Genomic DNA, 12,785 nt, shown 5'->3' on the forward strand with positions numbered 1-12,785 from the left:
ATGGGGTTTAACTGTGTTAGCCAGGTTGGTCTTGATCTCCTGACCTTGTGATCCACCCACGTCGGCCTCCCAAAGTGCTGGGATTACAGGCGTGAGCCACCGCGCCCGGACTGAGAATAGTAATTTTTTATTTATTTTATTTTTTTGAGTCGGAGTCTTGCTCTTTTGCCCAGGCTGGAGTGCAGTGCGCGATCTCAGCTCACTGCAACGTCCGCCTCCCGCGTTCAAGCGATTCTCCTGCCTCAGCCTCCCAGGTAGCTGGGATTACAGGTGTGTGCCACCATGCCCGGCTAATTTTTGTATTTTTAATAGAGATGGGGTTTCACCATGTTGGCCAGGCTGGTCTCGATCTCCTGACCTCGTGATCCACCCGCATCGGCCTCCCAAAGTGCTGGGATTACAGGCATGAGCCACTGTGCCTGGCCTAGTAATTTTTAAAATAGAACATCCACCAAGTCCAGGCTGTCCTAGAAGGACTGGATCGGAGTCTGTGGAAGGACTGGGCTTTCTGGTTCTGCTGTTCCTGAGGGTTCTGATGCCTGTTGCTGCCTGTGCGCTTCTGGACGTTGGGCTGGCAGGGCAGGATCAGAGGCTGCATAGCACCCTGGGAGGGGATGGGGCCAAGGTGGGGAGAACTTGAGGGTCAGGGACCCCAGTCTCCCTTCTAGTCATCAAAAGTAGAATCATGCCTCCTTGCAGGTGAGACCTTTCTGTGCTCTGTGTTGGTAACAGGAGCCTTGTTCTTTGTTTCTCAGGGCAGTTGGGTGAGAAGCAGGTTCCATCTTCAACCTCGGATGATCGGGTAAAAGACGAGTTCAGTGACCTTTCTGAGGGGTGAGAGAAGAGTGGGTTTAAACAGCCTAAAATTTCTCCTTCAAAAACCATCAGTGACCTTTCTGAGGGGTGAGAGAAGAGTGGGTTTAAACAGCCTAAAATTTCTCCTTCAAAAACCAAACAGCCATCTTAGGGCCGGCCACCCATGCCCTGGTACCAAACTAAGCCATCATAGGAGCTGGCTGTCCGTGCCCTGGTTGGGACGCGCCTCCTCTTGAGGTGGCAGGAGAGGAGGGACTGGGGAGCTTCCGAGGCTTCTTGTCTCTGATTGGTGGTTTCCTGGGTGCCAGAGGGCACTCCCAGACCTGAGGCAGCTCCAGAGGGAGGCTGATAGGGTTTCTGACCCAGAGCAGCCTAGAAGCAAGTTTGTTGAAACCACTCTGGCTGGGTCCTTTGCTTCCGCTACTGTTTTAGGGCCATAGTTTTGTGTTTGCTCCAGATGTTTCTGGAGTAGGGAAAGCCCAACTTTAGCCCTTGACTATGACACTGTTGTGACTTGAAGCAGAGGCTCCGTGAGGAGGTGTTGGAGGTGGACGGGCCTCAGAAGGGACCCCATCAGTGTCTGCAAACTCCCTGGGCCACCCCTGCCTCTGAGCCAAGCGCCATTCAGGGCAGCTGTGCCAGGCTGGGGTTTGCACCGTTTCCACCCTCTCCTGTAAACCTTGGCTGCGACACAGATGCACCTCATCCAAATGAGGACATCCCAGTTTGGGGGCCAATCCCAGTAGGGTGTGCAGTGATGAAATCGGGCAGTGCCAGGAGGCACCTGGGGTGGCTCAAGACCGCCAGGAGACAAAACTGCAACTCAGGTTGTAGGATAAAGGCCACAAATCTTTTTTTTTTTTTTTTTTCCTTCTGTGAACTTTTTTTTTAGACCGAGCCTTACTCTGTTGCCCAGGCTGGAGTGCAGTGGTGTGACCTCAGCTCACTGCAAACTCCACCTCCCGCGTTCAAGCCATTCTCCTGCCTCAGCCTCCCAAGTAGCTGGGATTACAGGTGCCCGCCACCACGCCCAGCTAATTTTTGTATTTTTTTTTTTTTTGAGACGGAGTCTCGCTGTGTCACCCATGCTGGAGTGCAGTGGCACAATCTTGGCTCACTGCAAGCTCTGCCTCCCGGGTTCACGCCATTCTCCTGCCTCAGCCTCCTGAGTAGGTGGGACTACAGGTGCCTGCCACCACGCCTGGCTAATTTTTTGTATTTTTAGTAGAGACGGGGTTTCACTGTGTTAGCCAGGATGGTCTCCATCTCCTGACCTCGTGATCTGCCCGCCTCGGCCTCCCAAAGTGCTGGGATTACAGGAGTTAGCCACTGCACCCAGCCACTTTTGTGAACTTAGAAGTGACTCATGGCAAACCCATCAGCTGCATAGAGTTCACGGTTATGGGGTGAGGTGGTCGATTTCTCAAAGTCTGCTTAGCAGGAAGCTACCTTTGAGAGCCTCCACCCCTTCTGGGCCGCTGTGGAAAGGGCTGTTTCCAAGTCCAGTGTCCTGGTGCCCAGAGCACATGGCTTGTGGGGATTGCTGGCTTGTGAGCCTGGCTGGCCCTTTGTGTTCGGAAACGGGATTGGAAATTTGGGGATTTTAGATTTAAGACATTTTCAGAAGAACTCAAACGTGGGGCAAGGGGGTCCGTGTGGTATCTTTAGGCAGGAGGTCTTGTTGGATCTGTCACTGCCCAGGCCCAGGGCTTTGCTGAAGATTCTCTCTTAATTCCTAGAGACGTCTTGAGTGAAGATGAAAATGACAAGAAGCAAAATGCCCAGTCTTCGGACGAGTCCTTTGAGCCTTACCCAGAAAGGAAGTAAGTGGGCAGCCCAGGGTCTGCTGGAGGCATCCGTTGGGTGACCTAGACACCTGCCTGTGCTCCAGGGGCTCTCACTCCCTGCTGTGCCTGCCCTCAGTTCACTCTCTCGTGTCCGGATCTCTCGAGCCCAGTGAAACGTGGCTTCCTTCAGTGGGCTGGGAGGCGGGGGAGGGGCAGGTGAGAAGGTGGGTCCTCCTGGTGGTTTGGAGCCGGGACCTGGTCTCAGCACTTTGAAGTGACCAGCAGGCCGGGGCAGGGCTGCCTTAGAGTCCCAGCAGTGGATGGCAGGTGTCTCTGTTGACAAAGCCCCACCTTGCTTGAGAAGGAGGCTCTTATGTCCCTTCTGCCGGTCCTGCCCTGGGTTCACACCCCAGTGTCCCCCCGGAACCCCCCAACCCATCGCTTCTGCTTTGTGTGTGTCCTCAGAGGCCCGAGGACCCAGCTCTGTCATCCTCCCAGTTCTGACCCCATCACTGATGTCCATGGCCAGGCAGCCACGGTCCACTTCCCTGTTGAATCACTTCTGTGACCTTGTTTTGACTTTGTTTTTAGGGATTTTTGTTTTCTCTCTTCAGTTAGAACTACAGGCCCTGGTAGTGAGGGCTGGTTTTCACTTGTGCTGTTTTCTTTGCAACCCTGTACCCAGGAGTACCCAGAACACTCCCAGGTAGTTGGTGACTGACCCGGTCCCTGTCGTTGAGCATTTCACAGCCCAGAACAAAGGTCCAGAGGGCAGGCGGCTCTGAGCACCACAGTCAGCCACTAGAACCCTGCTGTGCAGACTGAGAGGTCAACTGCCTTTTTTCATTGAAGGTCTGATGCTGTTAAGTTCTGAAAAGAGAAACAGGAGCAGAGGAGGAGGCTCGGAGAGAGATGAGAAGCAGAGGGCAGGACTGAGCCAGAGGGGCTGCAGCAGCCTCAGCATGAACAGAAAACTGGTCAGCCGCCCGAGGCTGCTGTACGGAAGCCCCCACTCCGTGACCCTCCGGGTTGAGTCTGAATCCCAGGACACCTGAGAATGTGTCTCTGTGGCTTGCTGCCCAGAAGGTCTGGGGCTGCTGGTGTGAGGAGGGCTGGGAGCTGGGATGGGAGGGGCCAGGTAAGCCTTTTCCAGATCGAGGCAGATTCAGGAGGGGAGGGTCCTCTCTGCCGAGCCCAGGCTGCTGTGAAAGGGACAGCACACTCAGACTGTGTCACTAGTCCCTCTGGGACCCCAGGAGTGCAGACAAAGACGTGCTTTGGAACAGAGACACAAGAGAGATGTTTTCAGAGGCCTCTAGTAAAAGGGGATAGACTTTAGTGGAAACCACTGCACAGGAGGCAGGACTGGGTGGTAGCAAGCATGGCTTCCTGACTGCGGCAAGTACCAGGGGCACTTGGTTCCTCAGCTGCAACAATGAGACCCCCCTGGGAACCTAGAAGGGCCTTTGCACAGCCCGCAGCCCGTGTGCTGCCTCCCAGTCTTCTCGACTCTGACCTTAGCGTTCTAGCAGGCATGCCCGCCTGTGTCCTCAGCTGGGGGCAGATGAGCAGAGACTTCAATGATGTGTTAATGAGGGGGTCAGTGGTTCCAGCTAGAGGGGAAGGCCAGGGCCTGTGCCCTCATGGGGAAAGAACTGACAAGCAGCAGTGAGGCCTGAGCCCAGTCCACCCGGTCCGCAAGGATTCCCGTCCCAAGCACAAGGACACGGAGACTGCAGATGCTCTGAAGCCTCCTGTGCCGAGGCGGTGAGCGGTCGTTGTGGGAACGGCATGGCCAGCCACCCAGTCCAGGCAGGCAGGGCAGGTGAGGGGGACATGGCTAGGTCATGAAAACCAGTTACTAGGGACAGGGAGAGAAGGCGCAGCCTGTGCAAAGTTAACAGTTCTTTTCAGTGCGTTTTTGTCTTGTTTTTGAGACGGAGTCTCGCTCTGTTGCCCAGGCCGGAGTGCAGTGGCACGACCTTGGCTCACTGTAATCTACGCCTCCCGAGTTCAAGTGATTCTTCTGCCTCAGCCTCCTGAGTCGCTGGGATTACAGGCGTGCGCCACCACACCTGGCTAATTTTTGTATTTTTAGCAGAGATGGGATTTCCCCCACATTGGCCACGCTGGTCTCGAACTCCTGACCTCATGATCTGCCCACCTAAGCCTCCCAAAGTGCTGGGATTACAGGTGTGAGCCACCGCGCCGGCCTTAATGCACTCTTTAAAGAGAAGGGCAGTTAGCGACAGGGTCTCATGCTGTTGCCCAGGCTGGGGTGCCCTGGCACGATCATGGCTGACTGCAGCCCTGTGCGCTCAAGTGAGCCTCTCACCTCAGCCTCCCAGAGTGCTGGGACTGCCAGCATGAGCCACTGGACTCGGCAGCATAAACTACTTTTTTCGTGCTATTGCATATGGATTGTTCATTGATAATATATAGAAACATAACTGGGTTTTGTGTATGGATTTTGTGCCCTGCAACTTTGCTGAAATAATTAATTAGGGTTTTTTGTATGTGGATCTTTAGGGTTTTCTATGTAGAAGGTCGTGTCATTTGTGAATAGGGAGAATTTTTGTTTTCTTTTTCTTGCCCAGTTACTCTGGCTAGGGCCTCCAGTGCTGTGCTGAGAACAGTGGTGAGAGAATCCATGTCTTGCTCCTGACGTTGGAGGAAGAGCTTTCAGTCCTTCACAATTGAGTGTGTTGTCTGCTGTGGGTTTCATGTAGAGGTTTTATCATGGTGAAGAAGTTCCCTTCTGTTCTTCAGAGATTTCCTTAACTATTCTTACCTGGATCCAAAAAGGAACCACAAGTGTGTCTCTCTCTTTAAGTCTCCGATAAACGCACACTGGAAGCTGCTGCATTTGCTGGTCCCTCAGGGACTTGCCAGACGAACTAAAATGCACGACTCCAGAGTTTTGGAGGACAAGGTCTCCTGTCCACCATGGTCCCAGCCAGCAGCTCCAGGAACACAGGCTGGGCTGCCTGCAGTGGAGGCGGGACTGAGGAATGCTGGGGTGGCAGCTACTCACTGTGTGCTTCACAGAGAGTGGCACCTGTTCCTCTGAATCCCTGCCTGGGTGGCTTGAGCTTGGAATCAAGCTGACCCATTTTGAGAGAGTGGATTCTGAGCTTTTTCCTAGCATAAGGTCGTTTTGATAAAGGAGTGGTCCTTCGGACATCCCTGTTCTGCCGTCCTGATACCTCCAGTTTTGGGTTTTATGTGTAGCACAGGGTGAAGCTTTAGTTCTCAGAACCCACCCCTGCTGTACCCTGCACCCTCGCCCTCTGCTGTGTTCACCCCGACCCTGTTGTACCCTGTGCCCTCAGCCTCTGCTGTGCTCACCCCTGACCCTGCTGGGCTCGCCCCTGACCCTGCTGTGTTCTGCGCCCTCGCCCTCTGCTGTGCTCGCCCCTGAGGCCTCCTGTCCAGAGTCGCTCTGGCTTTGGTGGCTTCAGGTAGATTCTGAAGGGTCAGTCAGCACAGAAGCAACTCAGGGAAGCTTCAGAAAAAACCATTTCTCAGGTTGGAGAGACAAGAAACATTTGCAAATGGAGATCAGAAACCATTGAATCTGGGAACCTCTTTTTTTCAGGGTCTCTGGTAAGAAGAGTGAAAGCAAAGAAGCCAAGAAATCTGAAGAACCAAGAATTCGGAAGAAGCCGGGACCCAAGCCCGGATGGAAGAAGAAGCTTCGTTGTGAGAGGTGATGCCTGGAACGCGAGGCTCGCCCTGCCTGTCGGGGCCGGGGCTCCATGCATGCTCTTCATTGCAGGGAGGAGCTTCCCACCATCTACAAGTGTCCTTACCAGGGCTGCACAGCCGTGTATCGAGGCGCTGACGGCATGAAGGTAAGCACTGGCTGTACCTGACCCAGGCCCGGCAGCTGTCAGTGTGAACCTCGGGGAGGTAGCAGGTGTTTCTGCAGCCTGACTCAGACTTGTGCCCAAGGACTCTTGTGACCCAGGCTAACGGAGACCTGAAGCAGTCCTAGCCAGTGCCGTCCTTGGGGGTAGATGTGGGGCCAGACTTTCACTTGAGACACCCCCTGGGGGTGTCTAGAAGTTTCTTGGAGTGAAGCTGTGAAGGAGCCAGTGGTGTCTCTGGAGGAGGAGTTGGATCTGCCTTCCTTCTAGGGGCGTCAGCTGTCACCCGCTGAGGGCTCGTGCCGCATGGCCCGGGTGAGGCTCTGAGGCTCTCTCACCAAATCTCTCCTGCAGAAGCACATCAAGGAGCATCATGAGGAGGTCCGGGAGCGGCCCTGCCCCCATCCTGGCTGCAACAAGGTTTTCATGATTGATCGCTACCTGCAGCGCCACGTGAAGCTCATCCACACAGGTGCGCCCATCGCCAGTGCCACCCACGCGGGTGACAGCCAGGGGCATGTGACCTGCTTTCCAGTCTTCCTCATACCCATCCCCGCCCCAAGAGTTGGGGGTCGCGTGAAGGTGGCTCACGGGGTCTTGGGTACTCAGTCACATTGGTAGAGGAAGGCTAGAGTATTGGTAGAGGAAGGCTAGAGTAGGGCGTCAGTGTGAATCTGCCCTTCCCTGTGATGGAAGGAATTCCTGACTTCCCCAGGATCTAGGCAGTTTGTCAAAACTAATAGCCAAGCAATCTTGGTGTCCTTTTGCAAATTGGTCATTTTATTTTTTAATTTTTTTTGAGATGGAGTCTCGCTCTGTTGCCCAGGCTGGAGTGCAGTGGCGCCATCTTGGCTCACCACAACCTCTGCCTCCCAGGTTCAAGCAATTCTCCTGCCTCAGCCTTCCGAGTAGCTGGGATTACAGGCACCCACAACCATGCCTGGCTAATTTTTGTAATTTTTGCTAGAGACAGGGTTTCACCATGTTGGCCAGGCTGATTTCTAACTCCTGACCTCAAGTGATCTCAGCCTCCCAAAGTGCAGAGATTACAGCTGTGAGCACTGCACATGGCCCAAACAAGTGTATCTTAAAAGGGAAGGCAGAAGGCAGAAGGCATGCCAGCTCTGGGGGGCTGCCCCCGTGGACAGGTGGGAGGCACGTGTGGTTCTGCTTCTTCACGTGTATGTAGGTTGTGTCATTAAGACCAGAGGTGGATGGGGGAATTATGACTGAGGGTGCTGTCTCTGTGCCCGACTTATTTTTCACAATTTCTATAATGCACAAGTTACTTTTATAATCCAACAAGGATATGTTTTCAAAATGACAAACTTGGCCGGGCGCGGTGGCTCACATCTGTAATCCCAGCACTCTGGGAGGCTGAGGTGGGTGGATCACCTGAGGTCAGCAGTTCAAGACCAGCCTGGCCAACATGTTAAAACCTGGTCTCTACTAAAAATACAAAAATTATCTGGGTGTGGTGGCACATGCCTGTAGGCACAGCTACTTGGGAGGCTGAGGTGGGAGAATTGCTTGAACCCAGGAGGTGGAGGTTGCAATGAGCTGAGATCACACCACTGCACTCCAGCCTGGGCAACAGTGAGACACTGTCTCAAAAAAAAAAAAAAAAAAAAAAAATGTTTGAACCGCGTGGACCCACATATCCATGGTCAGGGACTCGAATCCCTGGTATTCAGAGGGCTGCTTTTTCGTAAGTACAGGTTCTGTAGGGTCTTTGCAGGGCTAACTTCGGGACTTGAGTATGAGCAGATTTTGGTAAGGGGTGGGGGTCCTGGAACCAGCTGAGGACAACTGTATTTGATGCTTACATATACAGTTTTCCTTGGTTTTGAACTTATTACAGAATAAGAATTATTTATCCTTGAATAATTTACTGAATTTGAAGAATTTACTGAAGTATTTTTTCATTAGGATTGCTTTTTACTGCTGGGTCATCTCCCGACATGTGGGTTGTTATTTTTTGGGTTCTCCCACATCTCTCCTGATGGCAGCAGTTCCTTGGGTTTGGTTCTTCAGACTCTGCATCTGTCCAGTCACTGATGGTCACAACCAGCAGTTCCTTAAAAACCTGAAATCAGGCCGGGTGCAGTGGCTCACGCCTGTAATCGCAGCACTTTGGAGGCTGAGGCAGTGGGATTGCTTGAGGCCAGGAATTTGAGACCAGCCTGGGCAACATAGTGAGGCCGTCTCTACCAAAAACATTTTTTTAAATTTATTGATTGAGACGGTCTCCCTCTTATCACCATAGCTGGAATGAAGTGGCGCCGTCTTGGCTCACCGCAAGCTCCGCCTCCCGGGTTCAAGCCATTCTCCTGTCTCAGCCTCCCGAGTAGCTGGGACTACAGGTACCTGCTGCCACGCTGGGGTTTTGGGGTTTTTTTTTTTTTTGACGGAGTCTTGCTCTGTCGCCCAGGCTGGGGTGCAGTGGCACAATCTCAGCTCACCGTAAGCTCCTCTTCCCGAGTTAAAGCCATTCTCCTGCCTCAGCCTCCCAAGTAGCTGGGACTACAGGTGCCTGCCACCACACCCGACTAATTTTTCGTATATTCAGTAGAGACGGGGTTTCACCATGTTAGTGAGGCTGGTCTCGATCTCCTGACCTTGTGATCCACCTGCTTCGGCCTCCCAAAGTGCTGGGATTATAAGCGTGAGCTGTGACGCCTGGGTAATTTTTCTATTTTTAGTAGAGAGGTGGGTTTTGCTGTGTTGGCCAGGCTGGTCTCGATCTCCTGACCTGAGGTGATTTGCCCGTCTTGGCCTCCCAAAGTGCTGGGATTACAGGCATGAGCCACCATGCCCAGCCCCCAATTTTTTTTTTTCTGGGACAGTCTGTGTCGCCCAGGCTGGAGTGCAGTGGTGCAATCTCGGCTCACTGCAACCTCCACCTCCCGGGTTCATGCAATTCTCCTGCCTCAGCCTCCCAAGTAGCTGGGACTACAGGTGCGTGCCACCACACCTGGCTAATTTTTGTATTTTTAGTAGACACACGGTTTTACCATATTGACCGGGCTGGTCTTGAACTGACTTCATGATCTGCCTGCCTTGGCCTCCCAAAGTGCTGGGACTGAGCACTTTGTGTAAGCCACTGCACCGGCCCCCCAAATTTTTTTAATTAGCTGGGTGTGGTGGTGCACACCTGTGGTCCCAGCTCCTTGAGAGGTTGAGGCAGGAGGATCACTTAAGCCTGGGAGTTCCAGGCTATAGTGAGCCATGATGATTGTTACCATTGCACTCCAACCTGGGCAACAGAGCAAGACCCTGTCTCAAAAAAAAAAAAAAAGAATCGCTTGAACCTGGGAGGTGGAGGTTCCAGTGAGCTGAGATTGGGCTATTGCACTTCAGCCTGGGCAACAGAGCAAGACTCAAGTCTCAGAACAGCGTAGAGTAAAATGCCAAGATAGGGTTTCCCTCCAAAGGGAAAAGTCTGTCTTGTGAAGAGTTTCAGGGCTTGACAGCTGTGTAAGCAGCACAGGATGAATGGGTCTGCATGTCCACATGTGGCATTTGTGGATTAGCAAGTGATCTCTTTGTTCAAGGGTGTGAGAACGATTTCCAGAGCGAGTACAGCAATGCATACCCCCAGCCCCTGGGTATGGACCCCTCTCATATGGAGATGAATTCTAGTCATAGCTGTGACAATCAGTAATCTGTACAACCTTAGTGATAGGGCTTCCTTTAAGAATTTGTAGACCAGGCACGGTGGCTCACATGTGTAATCCCAGCACTTTGGGAGACCAAGGCAGGTGGATCACAAGGTCAGGAATTCAAGACCAGCCTGGCCAATATGGTGAAACCCCGTCTCTACTAAAAATACAAAAATCAGCTGGGCGTGGTGAAGGGTGTCTGTAATCCCAGCTATGCGGGAGGCTGAGGCAGAAGAATTGCTTGAGCCTGGGAGGCGGAGGTTGCAGTGAGCTGAGATCACAGCACTGCACTGCAGCCTGGGTAACAGAGCAAGACTCCATCTCAAAAAAAAAAAAAAAAGAATCTGTGGTTAAGCAAATAGATTTCTGAGGTTTCTTTAAAAACCATCCTCAAATGCACACAGCTGATGAAGCCATGTGACAGTGTATCAAGCAGTTTAAAGATCTTAATAAATGAGGCCCTCAGAGGCCCCTTGCTTGGGCGCACTGCATGGTGAACCATGTGCAGAAACGTCTTCCCAGCTGGGATGGTTTCACATTGTGATCGTCGTCCCCCCGGGAGGTTAGAGCATCAGGGGCCTGGACTCACTGGACTCTCCTCTCTCAGAGGTGCGGAACTACATCTGTGACGAGTGTGGACAAACCTTCAAGCAGCGGAAGCACCTTCTCGTCCACCAAATGCGACATTCGGGAGCCAAGCCTTTGCAGTAAGTGTGAGTCAGGCCCCCCGCCAGGGCTGTGGCCCACGCACCTTCTTACCTGCCTCTGTCCCCCAGGTGTGAGGTCTGTGGGTTCCAGTGCAGGCAGCGGGCATCCCTCAAGTACCACATGACCAAACACAAGGCTGAGACGGAGCTGGACTTTGCCTGTGACCAGTGTGGCCGGCGGTTTGAGAAGGCCCACAACCTCAACGTACACATGTCCATGGTGCACCCGCTGACACAGACCCAGGACAAGGCCCTGCCCCTGGAGGCGGAACCACCACCTGGGCCACCGAGCCCCTCTGTGACCACAGAGGGCCAGGCGGTGAAGCCCGAACCCACCTGAGGACGGCAGTGAGGATGAGCACCTCTAGCAGCCCGGACTCCGCAGAGGCTGTCAGCCTCACCCTTCGTGTGCACCCGCATGGGAGGGTCAGAGGGTGCTGCCCGCCCTCAGTGCTGGAGGCGGGCTTGGTGTACGGCTCAAGTAGCCTTCCTCTGCTCTGGGACCAGTGGTTTATTTTCCTGCAAATGCTGAGTGACCTGGGGCCAGACAGTTTATAAATAATTGATTCCTTTCCCCACTAAAGCAATCGAGGAGATTTGTAATCCACTTTTTAGTGCAACAAGAGCTCCATGTTATGCTTGTAATAAATTATTTACACAGGAGCTGGGCTGGTGTGCAGTGGCAGGTCCTGTCAGAAGAGATGAGGCTCCTGGTACAGGTCAGCGTCAGGGGCAGCCTGCTGTCTGCTCTGGAGGGCGGCGCTCACCTCTGGGTCGCAGTCCCCATGATCAGCCAGCAGCTGTGAGAGAGGAGCAGGTACTCAGCCCATGCCGTCCACTAGGCCTCAGACCACAGGGGAGGGGCTCTGGCAGAACAGTGGAGTTGCACTGCCAGCCAGGCGGGCACATGGCCCAGGCAGCTGTCAATTCTCATGTCCCCCGCGTGTCCCAAGGTGGATATCTTGACGTTACCTCTGCCATGTGTGAGAAGCTCTTTTTCGGGCACCGAGGTATTAACTGCAGCAGAAAAAGACGAGCTTTTGTTATCAGTTCCACGGGGTTGTCCTAGAGAGAAAACAGGCAAACTCACAGGTTAGAAGACATACTGAAACAGGGCTGGTGTGTCCCCCATAGTCTGCATGCTGTGCCGGAACATTCTTTGGCAGAAGCAGCCTCAGGCTGGGGGGAGCTCCCCTGGAGATGGGACTGGCCCTTGCACCTGCCTGACCCTGGAGCTCCAGTCTCCTGCCAGCTGGAGGTGAAACTGTGCTTGTATCCCCAGCCACGAAGAGCTGGACCAGCTTCAGGTACATGTCGACAGCAACATGCAGGAAGGCCTCTTCCCTGATGGCCCCGTCTTCATGGAAGTAGGAGAGAAGACTAGAGGTAAAGACATAGTGACAAATGGCTACAGACTGCTGGAAAGGTAGCAGGTGATGCCAAGGGATACTGCTCATCTGTGGAGCAGAGGCACAGGCAACCCTTCCCATCTGGCGGGACCCAGAGGTGCTAAGATGGGGGTCTGGGAAACACTGCCCCAGCCCTGACAAGCCCTGTGGGTGAAGGTACCTGTAGAAAGCGAAAGGCAGCAGCCTGGTGTGCTGATCCGGGGCCACGCGGAGGAGGAGCCGCCCCAGCATGAGGTCTGCAACACCAAGAGGCAGCTCAGGCAACTCTGGACATCTCTGTCTATTATCAGTGCTAGGGACACCCCTGGGGGTCGGGACGTGTACCCTGGGAGGTCTGGCTGTGGGGATAGTATGGGGCGAACAGCCTGAGCTGAGGATACCCGGGTACCTGTCAGCAGCTGGGAGAGGATGGGGGGGTCGCCCTCTCGCACTAGGGTGGGTGTGGTACAGACAGAGGCAGTCCCCACGATAGGCCCATTGGTCCTGGGGTTGACCCGTGAGCCAATAAATTATCTTATTGCTTTAAACAAGTTTG

At 53.6% G+C, this 12,785-nt stretch overlaps 2 protein-coding genes across 15 annotated transcripts in view; one reads left to right on the top strand and one right to left on the bottom strand.

Moving 5' to 3' along the window:
* The window catches only part of ZNF276 (zinc finger protein 276), an 18,066-nt gene extending 5,289 nt beyond the window's left edge, over nucleotides 1-12,777 (top strand). For 2 of the 3 annotated variants that reach the window (XM_054534373.2, XM_024233422.3), the window contains exons 5-11: nucleotides 756-834; nucleotides 2,556-2,639; nucleotides 6,202-6,312; nucleotides 6,382-6,457; nucleotides 6,827-6,944; nucleotides 10,742-10,841; nucleotides 10,911-12,777. In XM_054534373.2, the coding sequence (XP_054390348.1) occupies nucleotides 756-834; nucleotides 2,556-2,639; nucleotides 6,202-6,312; nucleotides 6,382-6,457; nucleotides 6,827-6,944; nucleotides 10,742-10,841; nucleotides 10,911-11,181 (839 nt within the window). In that variant the 3' untranslated portion in view covers nucleotides 11,182-12,777. Of the gene's footprint in view, nucleotides 1-755; nucleotides 835-2,555; nucleotides 2,640-6,201; nucleotides 6,313-6,381; nucleotides 6,458-6,826; nucleotides 6,945-8,738; nucleotides 9,025-10,741; nucleotides 10,842-10,910 lie in introns of those variants that run through there. The other variant, XM_063717807.1, reaches the window with a different exon arrangement.
* FANCA (FA complementation group A) overlaps nucleotides 11,338-12,785 on the bottom strand; it is an 80,073-nt gene continuing 78,625 nt past the window's right edge. For 6 of the 12 annotated variants that reach the window (XM_054534359.2, XM_024233417.3, XM_054534360.2 and 3 more), the window contains 3 exons: nucleotides 12,065-12,486; nucleotides 11,814-11,906; nucleotides 11,338-11,641 (listed from right to left, as the gene is read on the bottom strand). In XM_054534359.2, coding sequence (XP_054390334.1) covers nucleotides 11,534-11,641; nucleotides 11,814-11,906; nucleotides 12,065-12,486 — 623 coding nt within the window. In that variant the 3' untranslated portion in view covers nucleotides 11,338-11,533. Of the gene's footprint in view, nucleotides 11,642-11,813; nucleotides 11,907-12,064; nucleotides 12,487-12,785 lie in introns of those variants that run through there. The other 6 variants (XM_063717804.1, XM_054534361.2, XM_054534362.2 and 3 more) reach the window with 4 other exon arrangements.

The sequence above is a fragment of the Pongo abelii genome, chromosome 18, assembly GCF_028885655.2.
Source record: "Pongo abelii isolate AG06213 chromosome 18, NHGRI_mPonAbe1-v2.0_pri, whole genome shotgun sequence".
NCBI classification, from domain to species: Eukaryota; Metazoa; Chordata; class Mammalia; order Primates; family Hominidae; genus Pongo; species Pongo abelii.